This window comes from Cydia pomonella, chromosome 5 (genome assembly GCF_033807575.1).
Source record: "Cydia pomonella isolate Wapato2018A chromosome 5, ilCydPomo1, whole genome shotgun sequence".
In the NCBI taxonomy this organism is placed as follows: domain Eukaryota; kingdom Metazoa; phylum Arthropoda; class Insecta; order Lepidoptera; family Tortricidae; genus Cydia; species Cydia pomonella.
The window spans coordinates 4,322,479-4,343,420 of record NC_084707.1 but is presented as its reverse complement, the minus strand read 5'-3'; the positions used below and the strand labels follow the sequence as shown (position 1 = coordinate 4,343,420).

General features: G+C 37.0%; 1 protein-coding gene across 10 annotated transcripts in view; it reads left to right on the top strand.

Moving 5' to 3' along the window:
• LOC133518455 (GTPase-activating protein skywalker) overlaps positions 1-20,942 on the top strand; it is a 145,834-nt gene that overhangs the window by 32,196 nt on the left and 92,696 nt on the right. For all 10 annotated transcript variants that reach the window (XM_061852152.1, XM_061852146.1, XM_061852150.1 and 7 more), the window contains exon 3: positions 10,527-10,729. In XM_061852152.1, coding sequence (XP_061708136.1) covers positions 10,527-10,729 — 203 coding nt within the window. The remainder of the gene's footprint in view (positions 1-10,526; positions 10,730-20,942) is intronic.

Genomic DNA, 20,942 nt, shown 5'->3' with positions numbered 1-20,942 from the left:
TCGAAGGTTCGGTTTAGGCAGAAACTAGAGCAAAACCGAACCTTCAGTTCCGGCAAATAACCCGGTTTCGGTCGGATACTATAATGAATAAACGCGAGACTCGCGTTCCGTAGGTCGAATGAAAGGCGATATTACAATACCCGTACGTTTTGTATGAAAATATGTTTTTGTCCTACATGTAAAATGTTGACACAATCGAAATAGCAATCGGCTACATATATTTACATACAAAAATGCATTAGTTGTAAAATACGATATGCAGCGTGCCAAGTCAGTAATTGCACAGTAGAAAATGCTTTTTGGCACTTTACACACACCTACCTCAATACGTGCTATAATTAGGACAATCCTGGTAATGGTCCCAATGACATTCTCGGGAATTTCCCGGGAATTTTTGAGACAACAAGATCGAGCTATAATAGAAACCTCATGAAAATGATGATACTCTTGACGGATGCACTGCGTGGTCTGGAGGTCTGGAGTAGGCATTTTTAATTCGCGTTATTGGGATGATCCACTCTCTGGTCAGATCAAAAACTCTTTTAAGGGCAACTGTGTACGGTTCTACAATAAACTGCCAAGTAGCGTAGTTGAACTTCCACTGAATAGATTCAAGAAACATATTAGGAGTAGATTAATTTGTAAAGCTTATTATAATACCAAGGACTATATTAGCGACAAAAATGCCTGGGACTGAGTTGACATATGCACTCGTAATATTAATATTATTGTATAATTTCTGCTGTTATTCTTATTCCTATTGTTGTGTTTGACATTGTCTTTTACATTATTGTTAATTGTTACCAATTTCATTGTTTTTTATTTATTATTATTATTATTTGTTTAATTAATGATTATAATTGTACTTATATTTGTATGACTTGTCAAAAGTGCTTATTATTAAGCCTACTTGAATAAATTATTTTTGAAGTTGAAGCTGGGGTGCCTCTCAGGTGGCTCGCGTACTGCATCTTCCTGCCAATGCCAAATATTCAAGCGTATGTTGAGCACGTGGCAAAAACCTGTTATACCAAGATGATTAAAAAACAAACAGGCATGGTAAAGTAAGGACTGCTAATCTTCACAATATGTAAGTTTCTGTCAGGTGGGGGGTAAAATAAGACAAACATACTTTATTTTACTCGGGGCAAGAGAAAACGGTTTCTCATACGGATGCGGTTTTTTTCATGCATTCGTTTTATTTTTAGTATTATCATTTAATTTAGTTTTTAATACCTTTGAGTAGGTATCTCTAACTGTTTATTTTCCCTACAAATGTTTCTCTTGTCCCGACGACGACGCACGAGACGAGACGACTCAGACGATAACGCAAGTAATGCTAGGAGATCTGGCATTAATATAAAGAGGATAAGTTTTTGTCAAAAAAAATATGTTTGATACAAGTTTATATCGTTGACTGTACTTTTCTTTCAACAGGCAACTAATACTCATCGAGACAATTCTAGCAAAACCAAACACAGTTAGTTTGCGTTGTTTTATCACAGAGTTCCTAATATGGCCACCTCCTGTGTCCCATCAACAGATCGGCATGATGCTACCATAATATTGCATTGTCACCCAATGTTTCAGCTCAATCAAATAATGAAAATGGATCTAATTTGCAAGATATGACTCGTACACAGACACACGTTGCAAGTTCAATAAGCGCTTGTGTAAAAAGTAGACCATTTTTATTGTCTTGGACTACCTGTACGTTACACTTATTCCATCCCAACTTACCAAGTTCTCCACGTAATATATTAAATTTGAGCTGAATTTTAGTACATCTATTAATATCCTGACCATGCCTTTTGCATGAACAGTTGGATCGGCATTCGACGTCCGGCGCGTGAGTCGAGCGTTGGAACCGTTTCAAAGCCAACACTTTTTCTTTATTAATATGGTTTTAACAAAAAAAAAAACATTCCATAATCAACCTTACTGTTACGTGTTAAAAACAATTACATGTAGTTCTCACAAATGAAGCTTGGTGTAACAATAAAGATTGCGACTTGCTACGACCTTTTTAAATAACGATTGTTGCAAACCACAAATGTTTTCCTTCAGAAGAATATAAATAAGTTTTTGTCTCTATTGATCGTGAGTCAGGTTTATTTAGATAAAATAAGAAGATTTTGGATTTAATTACTTTGAATCACTTTTTTACGGGAATTGTCTTTCCTGTATGTGGATCTTGGTCAAGGATTATTGTTGTAAACTAAAGAAAACTTCTGAGAAGAATATCAAAGGTGTATTTAAAATCTCCAACCCGCCTTATAATACATGGAAATCATACCAAAAAAGAGGTGTTGCCTTACATCAAATGAGGTAGTTCTGTTTTTTATACATATTGGTAGTGATGATATAGTAATGACAAATTCAAGTTTTCGACCTCGAAAGCCCTTCGGATCATTGTGTGTATAATATACAGTACAGCGAGGGAATTTGTTATAAATCGTATCTCTTGTATATCTTTGATGAATCAGGCTGGTCCTCTGAATCCACAGCACTCCTTTTAGGGCCAGCGTGTGTGGCAGCATTTCTCCGTCAACTTGATCAGGCCGGTCGAAATTGTCATTTGATGGTGGATTATCAATGAATGGTTTTTCAATGTCGGCACACATCTCCGGTCCTGTATATTCTCGCACGATTGACCATTGCTGTAGTTGCAAACAGCTGAGCATTTGAGTCCGGCTTTCCTGCAACCACAGCTGCTGGTACAACCTTTATTGAGTTACAGTTAGTTCAAAATTTTACAAACCTTTGAGAAGCCGTATCTTAGGAACTGAAACAGAAAAAATGAAAGTCAATTAATTGCAAATTTCTTTTTCTTAAAAGTGTGCATAGTTACTTTTACCGTAACTCCAGTTTTGGTGGAAAAAAAAAATACAACAACTGAAAAAAGTCCTAAAATTTAATCGATTTTCATGTACTTTTCAATGATCCCAAGAGCTTTTGAGGTCGGAAAGTTGTATTTGTTAATACCATTTCATCACTACCAACATATTAAAAAAACAGAACTACCTACCTCATTTGATGTTAGGTAAAATGTACCAATTCCATGGGCTATTAGGCCAGTGTGACAAAGTGACAATATGTGACCGCGGCCGGCAAAACGTCCCAGTTTGTCGCTTGCTAGACGGACGCCTTCTCAGGTTATTCGTATAAAATTACAAGCAAATCTCGTTCTTATGGCAAGCGATAAAGTGAGACGTTTTGACGGCTGCGGACACATATAAATTCTCTCGTACATTAAATAATGTCCTGTGCCCTGTAGTATACTTACATTTAGACTAATAATTATAAAGTAACGATGGAGGATTAACACTTATTACATGTCCTATATTTTTACAAACGATTTGACTGGACGATATTGTCACTGGTAAGTTACCAATTGGTAACACCCGTCACCAACGTACAGAATTGTTTTCAATGTACAGGTTCTTCCCAATATATTTTATCAAAATGCCTCTATTCTATTGTTTAGACTGCTACCGCTCGCTACTAAAGGATAATTTCTTTTAGTAGCAGAAGCTTTAATATATTATAAATAACTTCTAAAAATACTCTTGATAATGACGATGTTAATCATACAGGTCGTGTTAAAATTATTATAAAACTGGTAATAAAGTTTATAAAGTTGACACAAACAGGAAACTGATGATAAATAAATACAGCTGCACATGTTTAGGATAATTTAGCAGTGCCGCTACATTCACTGTATATAACATAAACATCAATAAACATGCCTACTAGCGCCGACGCGTTCATAGAACTCGAATGCCGTCGGCTTGCCATTTTTAGAGAGTTATCCTACTGGGATTAAACAAAGGTCAGGCTTAATTTCACTAATAAGCTCCGGCCACATTTTGCTAATAAACAAAGTTTTGGAATATACGTAGTTATGAGACCCTCCTCCTTGCGTCGTATTCCTCAATATTGAGGGTCGTGACCTCCCTTTTTTACCACTTTCTCTCTTACGATCTTTCCCCACTTGTAGTTATGAGTTATGAGTCTTCTTCTTCCTCGCGTTGTCCCGGCATTTTGCCACGGCTCATGGGAGCCTGGGGTCCGCTTGACAACTAATCCCAAGATTTGGCGTAGACACTAGTTTTTGCGAAAGCGACTGCCATCTGACCTTCCAACCCAGAGGGTAAACTAGGCCTTGTTGGGATTAGTCCGGTTTCCTCACGATGTTTTCCTTCACCGAAAAGCGACTGGTAAATATCGAATGATATGGTTTTTTAGTTATGAGTTATGAGTACTTACTAAGAAATGAGACGAAGGAAATATGGATTGGATGGATATGGATTTTTAATATTTGTACCTTTTTACACGAATTCGTCGTGGCATATTAGTACCTTATTCTTCTTTCTTCCTGCCATTTAGACAATATCAACAGTCAAATAAATTTATATATCGAGCCTACAGACGGGTTCAACATTAATAGTGCACATACCACAACTTCTATAGTTCTATTATTGAAGAAAAATTACTAGTAAATTGCGTAATCGTATATTGGAGAACATAGGGGTGTGTCAAGCAACACGCAATCATAGTTGTGCTACATATACTATACAAGTATGCATATTTCGATGTCAACAATGCAACAATGCACAACCAAATCACTAGTGACATCTACCCGCCGCCATGCCAACTGCGCCGTGTATCGACTTGTAATCGTACTAGATTTAATTGCGTTACTTATAATTCTCGATAGATGTCGATGCGTTCGCAGGGCTGCTTCATCGATCCTATCTGTCGCTATTGTTTTATAATAACCAGTATAAGGGCTGATTTAGATGTCACGCGAACTCGATTTTAGTTACATTGCGGACTATTGAGGTTACAACTAATTCGGCCGACCGATCAAGAAGTTACATTGCGGTATTCAATCGGCCGGCTGAATTGGATGTAACCTCTATAGCCTACAATGTAACTAAAATCCGTCTAAATGTGCCCTTATGGTCGGTTGCAGCAAATCGTCTGTCATCGTTAAAGTGTTTGCAAAATTTTATTGTATGAGAAGTTGATCAGTCCGAAAAAAGTCTAAAAAATTTGCTTGTTTTAAAACAGACTCTTGGATAGATATTTTTCTGATGCGAACTGTAAATTGAGAAACGTTCAAACACGTCGTGAGTTTAAAAGTCACAGGTCTGGATTATTTGGATACCTCTCCTACCGCCCCTAATATGAGTGGGAGTCCTAATGGGAGTGAATAGGTTGGCACACGAATGTGCCAGGAAGATAGCCAAGAGAGAAGAAAGGCGGCGTATTGTAAAGCTTTTCAGTCGTCTTCAATCGCTTAAAAGGATAACCAAGTGACGAGAGATTGAAACGAAATATAGGAAGAATGAGAAATTCCACTGCACGGGCTGCGATGCTGTTAATAAGCAATGAGAATAACAAAGTACGTGATTATCACCAAGTTTACAACGCGACCTAGGACAATAAGGTTCGCTTAGGCTACCTAGAACTGCCTTTGTTGTGGTTTATTGATGATAACAACTTAGTTTTACCGTTTGCGGCATTGCCGTTACGGCACGCGTGAAATGCAAATGTGATGATGGCATTGGCTTACATTGCATTTTGTTATTGCACCTCGTATCTATGGGGTGACTAGGCAATTTTAAAAACGGACTTCTTCAGACCAAGATAATTTGGCAGTGATTTTAGCAGTGTAGACAGTGCAAGTGTTATTTTGTACGTCAAACTTCTATGATATTATAACGTTGACTTGTTATATATCTCTTGCATAGGCTGGGCTATCAAAATCGCTGCTAACTTATGTTGGTCTGACTTTAAAAGTGCATTTTGACCTAAAAGACATTTCGTTATTTTACCGCCTTTTAGCCATCAATAAATTGCTAATCCTGAAGAGAACTGGATACGTAGGTAAAGTCAGACCAAATTAACTCTACGTGGAATTTGCTAAGACAAAGTGTGGAATATCATCATTAACGTTCAATGTATATGAAAATATGACGTTTATAATGACACTTTGTTCTGTCAAAGTCGATGCAGAGTTAGATTAGATGGACTCTAAAACTTATCCAGATTGGGTTATAAAATCTAATATGACGCACCTAGTAGGTAATCCAATAACTACATACATTTTAAGAAAGTATCTAGTCTCCATCCATCGTCAGAATGTCTGAAAACGATACAATTAAATTGTGCTCCAATTTAATGTTATTTACCTTACTTCGTGTTTGCTAAGAGTTGTATATTATATATGTACATGTAATATGTAATGTTATACGCTGTATGCAAATGAGTAAATTATGAATACGCAATAGGCTGTATGCTGTGTGGACTCGTATGATGCCAAGTTTTGTGCAATTTAAATTTCGTTTTCAGCTCATATATTTTTACTTTTTATACCTCTGGCTTTTCTATATACCTACTATACCCAGTAATAAATACATCTCTTTTAGTAACTATTTTCTGTGGTACCTATATACTTACTCCCTTATTCATAAAACTTTACGAGCCTGCGGTGGCAGCATGGTTCCCTTTTTATTACCTGTCACTATGCCCGTCACTTTCGCGCTTACACACATGTTAGAACGTGACAGGCATGGTGATAAATGATAAAGAGCCGACCAGCTTAGCCCTACTGATTTAGTTAAATTATGTTTTATCCTTTTCTTACAAATACATTAGTCAAAATGACAGATAAAGACAAAAGATGCATAGCTAATTCAGGCCAGTGACGCGTTTATGAATAAAGCTATGATAAAGCTATTAGACTGGGTTATATTATATGTGAGAGTTTTCTAGTATGACTATCCCAGGTTTACAAAATCCTTATATATAATGGGGATACCTTCCTCCAATATAGGTAATTATTTTTCATTTCTTATGCTCTGAAAGAGGGCCATTGTTGTTCTATAAAGTATGCAGAAAGTGATTCGTTTCTGCACTAGAGAATTTCACTTTCCAAGTACGTTTTTTGTTTACGATAAGCAAATTTGGTTTTAAATGGATTTGTTATCCCATTTCTCTTCTTATTTAACTCCCAATTCTATAAATCACAATACTTTTACCTAAATGGTTAATTGAAAATACCCTCATGAAATGGTATAAAAATTATACTTTGTCATGTTTAAAAAAAAACACATGTATTTTAATTCCTCGTATTCAAAATGAAAAGTAGAGTGTTTAACTCGGGTGCAAGGCATACTTTCAGCCTCGGACTATTGGCGCTCACACTCTCCCGGTTCGAGCGCCAAACTACCTCGGCAGAATTGACTGCCTGCCCTTGGTTAACAATCTACTATATTTTAATTCCGTATTTTCACTTAGCACTTATTTCAAGTAAAAGGCTTGATGATAACACAAACTTAGAAATTAGACTTAAATAAAAGAAAAGAAAAAAATAATATGACATCGCCACACTTAATCGTTGCAAAAGCCAAGCATATTTAGCAAAACATTTTTTTATACTACGTCGGTGGCAAACAAGCATACGGCCCGCCTGATAGGAAGCAGTCTCCGTATCATATGGACGCCTGCAACTCCAGAGGAGTTACATGCGCGTTGCCGACGCTAACACTCCGCACCCTCGTCATAGAGAAATAAGAAGTAATTTTACATTTTAATACTTGAAAGGCCATGGCCTATGACATATAGTCACCGTTACACGTCCGGTCGTTAGCGCGGTACGCGAATACTTAATAGAGTGCTCACTCCATACATCAGTTTTGGTACCAAAATGATGATTATATTCGCAGTTGACATCTAGCATCAAGTAGCGGAACTCTCAGTACTGCTACTCGGCAATAGATATCGCGGCAAACAAAAAGTCTAATGCTCAACGATTTTCAGCTAATATTATAACCAGAGTAAATGTAGGAGTTGAAAATAGAGTTCCGGTTACTCTTGTTATAATATTAGCGGAAAATCGTCTAATTACTTCTTATTTCTCTATGCCCTCGTTGAGCTCTGGCAACCTTACTCACCGGCAGAAACACAACACTATGACTTATCAACGTGATTGTAGCAGTCCTACGAACCGTGACGTTATCCACAATTGCTTACCTCCCTTACAGTCAAGACCGAACAATTCCGTTTCTCCAAAAAAGTCCCAGTAATTTTCTCGCTAAGCATAATTTTTATGCGGTCTATAGCGGCGACGGCAGCGACTCGGCCGAGACTGCGGTCGTAGATAACCTCGCTTTATCACCGGCTAATGTTTAACTTAACCCGTCCAATGCGCGCTCCAACTCGGTTACGTTTTATTGATACTAAATATGGCTTAGAGGTTATACTGCTTATTTTTATTAGGACCGTTTAATCCAAAGCGGCGAATTTGGCAATTTTATAGGTTAATAATATGGAATAGGTTGTATGGTAGAGAATGCCTCGTGGCATTAAGGCCGCCTTTTGTTCAATATAGATTAAATAAATAAATTTATTTATTTAATCGTTTTTGCACAAAAAATAATCTTACAATTATTATTATTATTTTATTTGATACACTAGCAGCTCTTGGAGCTGATGCGTGTATATCGCAGCACTTGTGTTTATTTAGCACTTTTTAATGTTCTAAAATGTGTATCTAGTCTATTTTTGAAAGAGTTCACTGACGGTGCACTAACAACAGTTTCTGGTAGAGAGTTCCACACATATACTACACACTATACTACATATACTACTACTATATATATAGTATAGTTAGAATAATTTTCTGTCTCATAACCTCTTTTTTATATTTCGTCAAAGTTGTTACTACAATAAAAACAAACAGCTTCATAACTAGGGAGACATTTTTACTTTCATATTAACTTATCCAGAGGGTTTCTGAAATTTGCAATTAAATGTACATATAATTTAGCATCTAAACTGCGTTAGGACAAACGCAGACTCTTGATGGCCCGCGCCTAATCTATGTAACACTTTAAAACATATACCTAAGTCCGCTGTATGACTAATCAATCAAGTAACGTGCGTGACCAAAATGAGAAGAATATGCGGAGAGTTTAAAAATAACTATATGGTTAAAACATAACTAACAGTTTTCATGGTAGTTGATTCTCAAACTAAAATAGTAGATTATTACAATTAAGTATGTGTAAATTTGAAGATTCGTTTCTAAATTTAGCAATAAAATAAAACTGTTAATAAGGGATAGAGGAAATAAAATTGTGAATTCTATGCCAGGTAGGTTAATCTTAGATTTCTTTGGAAAAGAAAAATATTTATTGACAATAACAATGTACATAATGGATATTTGTCTATTCTTTTATATAAAAACTTAACCTAAAATCTTAAACTTTCTAGTTCTAATCAGAGTTGGGCATAATCAATTACTTTTGGAATTAAATTACAGATTACATTAACTGTAATGTGTGTTGAAAATGATGACCATTTCAGAATCCAAGATGGCGGCTATGCACTATATCATAAAAGCTGTCATGGATGTCGTTTTATAGGTTTTAGGGGGTGCGGATTTCGAAAACCAAATTTTATTAGTATTAGTACTCTGACATTGGGGACCTTTTACATCTCCAGATTTATTGTTTCATTAACCATAGAGTTTCTGTTGTATTGTAGTAATTATTTATTTTAAGATTATTATAATGTAACATATACCCAGGTTTTGGCTTTTGGATTTATAAATGTTGCTACGTATTTTGTAATGTTTTATTGACTTGTAAAAGAGCCCTTGAATGAGGCCTACTTGCAGAATAAATGTTTGAATTTTGGACTGAAAATATTGCCAAAAAAATATATAAATTAGGTGTTTACCATTTAAGAATGTTTTACCGATTGCAAGACCTTCGAATCCTATTTACCGAAGTGTTCTACTTAACGTTGTTGCTTGTATGTTCTGGCGCCGGGCCAATGCTGCGTTTTTGCCGTGGTTTCGCGCGGGCTATTATTACATGCACTTCGTACGTAGCGTGTGACGTGCGGTAGATAAGCCACGCGCCCATGGCCGTGTATATCTATACCGTGTATGGTTTTATTTATACACGCCTTTTGATTGATTTGATATAATTTTCCAAGAAAGTTCACCGAGTTGAAAAAAATAAGTTGGTAGGTACGTGTTTTGTAAAGTAGGTATTGTGCGATACCTTAAAAAGTATTTTTTTTATCCTGTATAAAAATACAATATATTATATCTATATTTAAACTGTAATCAAAATACATTATACAAATGTTAAATAAAGAAAATTATACAAAGTATAAAATAAAACTTTAATGTTTATACAAAGGCCACATTTCTCCTACTCTATATTATTATCAACTTTAATCTAAATAAAAAATAATTTCATAATAATAAATAAAGTTGGCCTCTCGCGCCGTCACACGGTTAGATAAACAATCGAAGTGTGACAGGGCGCTATCGCATTTTCCGCGGAGGCTGCCAGTGCCGGCTGCGCGCGCGCCTCGAGAACATGTCCCTCGCGCCACCACCATGTACATAGAGCCCGCCGCGTTCCGCGCCCCCAGCGCCGAATCCCTCGCTTCCACCCCCCCAGTATGGACACAGTGCTTACCCTCGCCCTTATTCGCAGGGAAGAAAGCGCCACTCAAAACCTTCGAGGAGGTCCAACCACTGTTACAACAATCGAGGAAACGTGAACTCAAGCTCGTCATCAGAGAGAACTCCTGGCCGATAAACAGCCCGGTCCGGGCGTTGCTGTGGCCGGCGTTGTGCCGGCAGCATCAGCATGGGAAGTCCATGCTCGACGGCTTCTACTGGGACATGGTCACACAGGTCAGTGCTCTTTACTTTATCGTGTTCAAGGTTGTGTGTATTTACTTTGATAAGAAATCAACCTTGATGTGATGATTTTCATTCATCGTCGTCAATGTTTTAAGAAGTTTAAAAGGTATAAACAAGTTACGTTTCTATTGGACAGCTGTGTATTCAAGTCACGTGACGCTATTTGTCCGAATTAAATAGTCCATTGGCGCGCACGTGTTTCGCAAGTATTTAGTAACACAGATATAAACTTATAGCAATCTTTATTGATTGATAGGAACTGGTGTCGGTGAATCTGATACCGCCTTTTAGTCAAAAACGCATCTGATAAGGTAGATAAGAATGACACATGTTTACAGTAGAATTTGTGAAGGCGGTGTATAAAATATACTTACTTTATTAACCTTACCTATACCAGTTCTACTATTCTGAGAAAACGATGTTTATTTATGTACGAGTATAAGTGAGATTCTGGGGCATTCTCGTCAAGAACATCGTTGTTTCACATGTTATGGTAATCAAGGTTTTTGCAAGGCGTGACAAACAATAAAATTATGCCGATACACTAACAGCGTTGTATCTGCTCGTAGACTGTTTATTTAGTCAATTAGTATTCTGTTATAACATTTCATTTAACAACAAAAATAGGTTATGTTTTGTACTAAACTCAACCTACTGTTAATACAAGAATATTAAATTTCTACTGTGTAGGATCAAGGCGAAAACAGTGGCTCTGTCGCCCAAATATCGCCTCTCTTATGTTGAAATTAGGTTGAGTGAGCCACTTTACCCGGCTTTTCTCTACCGATTCAATGTTCCCTCCTTGACCCTACCTAATCCGTTGCGTTAAATTCATGAGATACAACCCGATGGGAAACGGATGGACAGCGTAGGTAGAGTCCGTCTAAGCTATCTTTGCACCAATTTGAATAGGACAAAGTGGGGGAGTGTTATTATTATATCGGCCATATTTTCATAGAAAATTGGCATTCATGATGACATCGCCTCACTTTCTCATTGCAAATGCCACGGAGAGTTAGTTTGGTCCAACTCTATTACAGTTCCAGTTAGCATCCTTTGGGTACGAAACTCTTAAAAGTCATGACTATATTTTCTATCAGATTCAACCTTTTCGATTACATGTCAATAATATGATCTTCATCTTTTTATAAATTTTTTTTATTCGAGTCCTGTCCCCGTGAAATTTTCGGACGGCTGCATAAGATAATTTTTTATTTATATATAACTCAGAGTGCAATCATGTTTGTATGATAATCACAAACGCCAAATTTACTAGAGAATGGATAACATATACGAATATGTTGTATACGAGAATATGTGCCGTTGAACTGAATCAGGTTTAAAAAGTTGCCTAACCAAAATGTGGTCATCTTGTACTGTATAAAATTGGCCAGTATTACGTCGCGCGCGCAGGGGGCGTGGCTTGTCATTCACCGAGCCCCTGCTTGCGACATCAACGCGCACATGCTTTAATTAGTACAGTTTTTGAGCTATCAGTGCCTTAGCTGGTAACTATAGTACAAGCTTGTTTTAGATTGGAATTAGGACCATCTGTGTGAGATGGTCTTGTATATATTTTATAATGATTTTAAACCGCTTAAATTAAAATGCATGGCCGTGTAAAAGTATTTGAGCCGTATTTGCTATAGTCCCTTTTTTTAGCATTATAAAAAAAGTAAACAATCTTGACATGTAAGGTCTGAAAAAGAAAATGAAGAAGAACTTGTCATACAAATCTCGATCTTCTCAGCGATTTGTAACCGAAATTAAAAATTATGTTACATTTAAAGCTATTAATTTTACTTATCAAATAATTCTTATATGTATTTTATAGTGGAATGTATACGCAATAATACTGCCGTTAATAATTTCTTGAGTTGTGCAATAAATGGCCGTAAGTACGAGATAAATTCCCGTTATTTGTCATTATTGTAGAGCAAATGACAAATGATACTGCTGAGATCATCCATACGTAGTTACTGTTTTTATCAGCGTAAAGTAAATGAAAAAATATCATGTCATAATGTTGAGGAGTTTCATGCCATAACCAAAACGCTTTCTGTACGTCCATCTATTTGTATGTAACAGGCATGACATTGCAGGCACAGGCAGGCAGGCCTAGCTAAGATATCAATAGTACGGTCGCCATCAGATATATCGGAGCGGCTAAGGCGCTCACAAATATCTGAACACGTCTCTATTGTCATGGCGTTAGTGCGTGTTCAGATATTTTTAGCACCTCGGCCGCTCCGATATATCTGATGGCGACTGTACATCGACAAACGCCAAACGAAAGAAAAAGAAAATCGGGATGACAGATGCTACGAAAAGTCACTTGACTATTTCCATACATTATTTCAGTTATTTAGTCTACTACTTCTATGACTAGGCCCCCAGGAATATATACGTGTATTAATAACGGTTCGCACTTCGAACGTAGAACTTGATGTAATGTCTATGATAAAGCCTATAATCAGTAACCAGCGAACGCCAACGATCTCTCGCAGGCTAGTACTAACAGTAACACTTAACGAACCGACAGTGGGCCTTAAGTGATGGCAATAAGGTTTACGAATTGACAGGTAATAATAGGGTAATGGTATCCCTTAGGTATTAGCAATTAGGCAGCCATTGTAGCCACTAATTGGGATGCTCCCATTGTCCGCGAGCACGAGAATCGAGAACTCATACTTTTTATATCATAGATAGATACAAAGATAGATAAGGGATGTCCCTTGGCAGAATATGCTCTAGTTTTTGGTTTTTTGGTCAGACTGTGTAGTAAATTAATCAGCCTCTGGTAGTTAGGTATACGATACAGAATTGATCGCGGGGGAGATAAGATTGAGACCAAGATTATGTTTTAGAATGCCATTGCAAAAATTGTATATTAAATTAGGTATACTGGTATAAAATTAATACCAAATATATCGATGGATACGGGGTCAAGGCAAAATGTTACACAAAACATGTCAATTTACACTTTTTTTTTTGTTTCCTGAGACGGAGTGGGAGGAAAATATATGTATGTTGAAACTTGAAATAGCTTTACAAGTTGTCTATGAAGGCTTAGCTCTTAAACTAAGTGAATAACCATTTCACACGTCACGTTTAACGTCACATATTCTTTCCAAAAATTCAGAATCGCTTGGAATTATTCAAAGTGATCATTTCTAACATTCTTATTGTTAAGTAATTGCTCATGGTAATTTTTAAGGTATGAATGTAAACAAAGCAATAAAATGTAGTCTCTGTAACTGCGTAAAACAAAACAATAGATACCTAGTAGTATTGACTGGTTGATTTCGACATTTCGGTCATAAGTATTCACTTTGTTATTCGGTTTGTGAGCAAATAGGTATTAGAATAATGACATTTTTCACACCATGTAGTTAGTGCTTGATCGCAAAACTAAGTTAACTTGTCATATTTTAATTCGTCTTCAAATATAAACCAAATGAATAAATAATTCAACTCCTTAAGGGCCTGTTTCACAATGTCCAAGTAAAGTGCTGAATAAGCTACTTGCCAATTATCTGACGAATAAAATCATCTTTGGCGTTTCACAATCTTCTAAGTTTTGTAGGAAGTTTTATCTAGCAGTTAATTTATTTTTAGCTATCCAATACTTTACTTGGACATTGTGAAATAGACCCTAAACCTGATTGGAATGATTTTTGGCACATAAATCGACATAATTTAACATGCAACAGGGCCCTTCGTTAGAAAACCGATTTATCATTGTAAGATGCGTTCGTTTGAAGTGATATGTATGGATCTTGTTTCTGTCTGATGCTTTCTGGACAACAGCTGCCCTCGACATGTTTAAACATTCCGTCAAATGTAGTCGATGCCCTGATGTTGTAGGTACATTACGGTAAGACAAAAAGTACTTACCGATGAAAGGAAATACCAGGATTAAGAGCTCCAACTTTATTTGTGGTGTTTGAACAATGAATTATTGAACAAATCGTCATTTTGATTTTGAAATCTGACGTATCACGCGGAAAACGGTCGGGAGCCGATTGATGTTTGCGGCGATCTTAGGAGCCGCACGGCGACTTTTTTGCACGCAAGGGACATACACACTTTCCTTCTATCTCGATATAGTTCTGTGGTCCCTATATTTATCCTTCATCGGTTCGTTCTTTTTATTTACCAAAATTCATTCAAAAAATAAATTAAGTTTCCAGATTCTACATATTTGCCAAAGTGTAATGAAATGTTTACTTCACTGTCGCTAATGTATTACTGGAGTTGCAGTTTTTAATATGTGTAGCGAATTATGTTTGCCATCAACTAAATGACTGGCATTGATTTTACGACACTTTTATGAATGGAAATACATGTAGCGTAATGCTTTTGTTTGTCTTGATGCAGCTCTAAGATGTAATTGTAATGTCTTCATATTTTTGTACGAGGTCAAGTTCACAAACATCTTTACCAGCCAATGCTCGAAATATATAAAGCGCTTACATAACTAATATGTAAGCGCTTTTTAAAAGATGGTACTTTACATTAAAAATGACTTTAAATAGAAATTAAAGAAAACTTTTCATATCGTTTATTTGTTTTCAGTCGCCGAACAAAATAAATAAATTATTATTCTATCTTAAAATAACCATCATGAGCATTTAACGGACATGATGGTCTATGGAAGGTGAAGGTAAGGAATAGAATCTCCATGTACCAAAAAGTGTCCGTCAAAAACCTTAAATAGGTGGGGCTACAATACCTAGAATATTAAAAAAAAATCAAATAATAGACAGCGCACTTCACTCTGTCAATACCGCCTAAGTTCTTAGCAAATCTAGCGCTACTCTGGAGAGATTTGGAACTGGACACTTGCAACAGTTCTGCCTATGGAGTTTGTATTCCTTAGCTCTACCTTCCATTCGGTCGAGAGTGTGACCGAATATTCGGTACCTATTCGGTATTCGGCTAAAACCATTATTAGTGGCACTGTCAACACAATGCATAATCATCGGTAGCAGCATGGTTCTATTTTTATCATTTGTCACTTATGCCTGTCACTTTCGCGCGTACATACTTGTTAGAACGTCAAAGGCATGGTGACAAATGATAAAAGCCGACTATCTTAGTCCTAAAGGAGATCTGAGATCACAACCCAAAAGATTAATCGTAAACGCATGTCAAGCAAATATTCGAAATGAGGCCAAAAATAAATTGAATGACGTAATAAAAAGCTTGTCCTTTCCAACTTACTAAAAGGTAAGGTTCACTTCAAGACACAACAAAGGGCAACAAATTGTGGACATCATTCAATCTGTTTTCCTCCAGAAAGATAATCTCGTAAATGTGTTTCCTTTATTGTATCACTTGCTCTGAAGTGAAATAAAGGAATTTCTGTAGCATTGTGTTAATGGATTTGTAAGGATACCTATCCAATTACTCCTGAAATGATTAAGAAAAGTGTTTCCCCAGGAGACATGGTATTTTCTTTAACATCATCATCGGATATCGTCACGCAATAGAACTACGACGTACATAATTCTTACTGCCCATGCGATTTGCAATACATTTAGGCATTTAGTCCATCGATGTAATTCATTGCTCCTATTTAGCCAGCAAATATCTAATAATTAAAATCACTAACCATTTGTTGCAACGTGTGTAAATAGAAGCCTCAACCTTAATATAACTGTTTGAAAGCGAAAGTCCATGGATCACATTGTCTTTCCCTAACGAATGACACAAATATAAAATATTGTACCTAACCAAATCAGGACGACTAGGTGGAAAATTTGCACATCGAACTGTCTTGTATCTATTATAAGTACATATGTATTATAAGGGTTCAATGTATACTTATCTGGAAGTAAAAACAAAAATGCTATCTCCTTCCAATGTTCGAAGCTCGTGCTGAGACTACTGTCCTCATGTAGCGTAGGTATATCAATATGATAAAGTGTCCATAGTGCATTTATTTACTTTTTATCTTGTTTACTAACTAAGGATTCACTGCCCTGCATATTTGTTTACAGTTATTTGCTCTGACTGTTTGACCCATGTTGCAAGATTTGATACTGCAAATGAAAATCGGCATCTTCCATTCTTTCGCTGTCATTTCAGCGTTTATGTCGGTTGCTGATGCAACTGCTGCTTCTGCTTCGGCAAACCCTTCCTCCTCCTCTTTCCTTTCGTCCTTTTTCCGGTATTTTTCTTTCTATCCAGTAGGCATCCTCTTTGGTAGAAAAAGAAGATTAAATTTAAGGCAGCCTTTTCTTTCAAGTCATTACCATACACGTAGGAACTTAGACAAAAAAGAAAATAAGAGTTGGCAAATACCAAACCAATAGCCATTTCTGCACACTTTCGGAATACTTATTCGAGTTTCCTCTGTGGGTGCAATTTACATTGTTAATTCTTATGACACCATAGCTTTTTCACCTAATGTCAAAAATGTGTGTATCGAATAAGGTTCGGTACTGCCATAATGGAACTTTTTACAGTCAGTTTCCGACTGTCAAAAGTTCTCAAACAGTTCCATGGTCACTATATTAACACTAATAACATTAGGTATTATTATGTTAGGTAGTATTATAGGTATTATTAGTGTTAAGTCACAATATTACTTAACACTAATTATAGAAGACTTTGATGGATTTCTAAGTACCTACTTTATCTTAGTCTTTTATCCCTACCCACCTCTGTATTTTCTGATAGTGCACCGTATTATTTCGGCGTGCGTATTGGCACCGAGTCAACTGGGGCCTCGCTCACCTTGGCGCGCGCTAGCGACAATATTATGGCTTTATTTGTAACTAGTGCACCTATGATGTTTATAATGTACCGTAATACAACGGTTGCATCACAAACGAGTCTTGGACTTTTCAAAAAGGAGTATAGAGATGTTTAAAGGGTCGGCAACGAGTAACGTGCAGGTTGCAACTCTGGCGTTGCAAGCCGATGGTGGACCGTATGTTTGTTGCCAACAACGTGGTATACCTATTTTTTATGATATAGGAGGAAAACGAGCAGATGAATCGCCTGATGGTAAGCGATTATCATCGGCCAAAGATACGCTCAACACCAGAGGGGTTGGAACTTAAGGGTACGTTTCGACCAGGGCTATAACCGCGATAATAGAAGTTCGTTAATTGCGGGCATTTTTCTCTCTCACTCTATTTACGCATTAGTGGAGTAAAAAAGAAAGATCCCCGCAATTTGCGAATTGCGGGTTTCGCTGTAGGCCCCCAGAGATGTGCGAGGATGCGTTGCGAGAGATGCGTTTTTAAGAACCAATAGAATCACTGCGGAGAGAGGAAAACAAATGAAGTGATTCTATTGGTTTTAACAAACACATCCCTCGCAACGCAATCTCGCACATCTCTCGTCGAAGCACAGCCTTAAAATGGGAGTACGCTCTTATTTATTATTTATTTATTTATCTAAGTGGTGAAGATGGAAACGTTGTCGCGTATGGAAATGTTGTGACGATGGCGGAAAGAAGCGGCAGGGATTAATCCGAACAACCTATATAAAAAAAAATACTGAAGCAACAAATTGATATTGGAGATAAACCATTATTAAAGTGCGCACCCCTCATCAGAGAACCTACGCCCACGTTTAAATCTCATAGACGAAATGCAGATGTACACAATCAACAGAACTATCGGCTAGTTCAGTTTGCTGGCTCTATAAGATTACTTTATTTAGACGTGAGCATACGAGTGGGTGCTATGGAGGGGCACGCAATTTTAGATATGGTGTATTATGTATGTACTGATATTAAGTAGATAAAAATGATATTTTGACAGCTAATCTTTCAAAAAAATGCATATGTGTCCTTGCCTCAGGTCATTAAGAAAAGAACGCCAACTACAAAAAGGTCGGTTGCACGCGTATGTTGTTTGGCATAAGTTGTAGGCTCCCCAGAAGTGGGGCACTGAACACTTACGTTTATCTTGCCTTGGATCGTACCCAAATTTTCTAACAAATTTTGCACGCAATTTCTTTTCCTCCATAACTTTGATGACGTTCAATGATGCTTTAAATGTTAAAAGAAATTACGTTTCCTTCCACTCCTAGTCGCAAAACTTCCCAAGAATGTATCCCATTTTCCTTATCGCGCATTCATCCGGATTTCCGACTCAAGCAGACCGAATTCCTGTTCACCTTGATTTTGATTCACATCTTACTGAATCGCCAGCCAAGCGGAGGTATGATCCCCTATTACGTATAATTGTTACGTAGATTGAGTTCCGACTTATTCTGGTAGGAAAGTTGGAACTTGGGAATCAAAGCTAAATAAAACAGGTTCTTGGAACCGAGATGACATTGGGGATGCCATACAGAAATAAACGGTCCATCAGGAGTGATTTCATCTGTTTATTCGTTATGCTCATTACGAAATGCGTTCTTGTGTTATGACAGTGTGCAGTTTTGAAATCTTTTATCATTGCTCAATGATTAATGCTGTGATATTTTGGTTCTTCTATTAAGACGCTTTTCGTGTGTTGCCTCAGTTGCTTGCTAAAAGTCTTTCAAAGGGCAATGGAGCAAGCTTTTTACCTAGGAGCTCTAAACAGGGTCTAGTTAGAAATAAGAATATTCACAAGAAATGAATGTTGAGTACGGTGCCCCTGCACCAAATAAGGCTCACCTTTTTTTTTTTACTTTTCTTAGGTTTAATATGAACTTGCTGTGTCTATGGCACAAGCGGACATGGACTTATTCACACTTATAAAAGTATGAAATTTTGGAAGTTAGCAAGCTTAAGAACCGAGCCATAGTTGGTGTATATCATTTTGAAACAGAAGGTTTTTTAGTCTGGTTAAGTTAAAGGTCTTCAAACGCTTTGCTTGTTTTAAACATGAACTTTCGTGCCGTGAGAATCGCGCTGGATTCACATGTCTGTCACCACTGTCAGCTGCGCGCGCATGGTGCAGTGCCAACGACTCATGCGCCTTGACCCCGAGCACTGCTTTCCAAACGGACCGTTCGATATGACGTAAGGACGTAACTCCATCTCCCGGTGTCAGGGAGGCAAATGATTATAATTGAATGTTTTTCTTTCGCATGCGTCTTGCTTCTTGTGAATCATATACCTATGTAAGAAACTCGGCAGGACAGGTTCTGCCTAGTGACAGTGAAAAATTTAAAGACTGTTTTCTGACAATAAATAATTTCGTATAATTTGTGTGGAGGCGACAATGTACACACATCGAAATTTGAATTCGCCCGAATAATAAGGATTCAACCGGCGTTTTCGGGAATTTTGTTGAACGTATGTTCACAACTTCACATAGCTACTTATCAAAATGGTATCTTTTTTTATTAGTATTTCTGAAATAAGTGTGGTAGCTTGATGTGCTCTAACTTATCCATGTCGATCCTGTGACTGATATGTAAACTCTTTTTTGTTTCTCTTCGTCTATCTCTAACTTTAGGATTTTACCTTCTACACTACATCACAAAACTATGTAATCTCGTATTCCCTTCTTGAAACAAATCTACCTTTCCAAGTAAATATGTGCTTTCTACAGGATTGACGAGCACTAGTACGGCAAAAGAGAAATTTAGGCTTGAAATGTGGTAAATTGCTTCGGCCGACAATATTTATTCGTGTAAACTACGACCTTTAAATTGCTCGATTCAACTTACAATTTGATCTAAGATTTCTTGTAAGTACTCGCTTTCACTAGTATTAGTGTCAACTCTTGTATCCTAAATGTGCAAATTTGAAGAACTGTCCTGAGATTTATGAGAGCTTTTATAAAATCGGGGTTTATTTTTCTACTCTTTTTGTTGCGTGACCTAAAAGGACTTCATAAAGACCCTGACGAACTTTTTAAATGAGGTCTTACAACACCCTGATTCATCTATTTTGGAGAATCTAGGTATCTAATCTAAGTAAAAACGAAAGATAGGGTGAGATGAATGTCGCGCAAATTTGGCAACCTCGAAGGATGATGCCTACATGATTCGTTGGCTTTTAGCTTTCAAAATTCGGATTTATTAACAGTTTGGCTTCTGAGAAGTACTTTTTTTTATGATATAGGAGGCAAACGAGCAGACGGATCACCTTATGGTATGCGACTTGCTAGTAATTTACGAGTATTGATTATATTCTGAGGTCATAGCATGTCTTATGGCACCCACACCCTCTGTAGGGCATTCATCAGAAATTCAAGTAGACTATTTGGAATCAACCCTCCTTTTGGTTCATATTGACAATTAA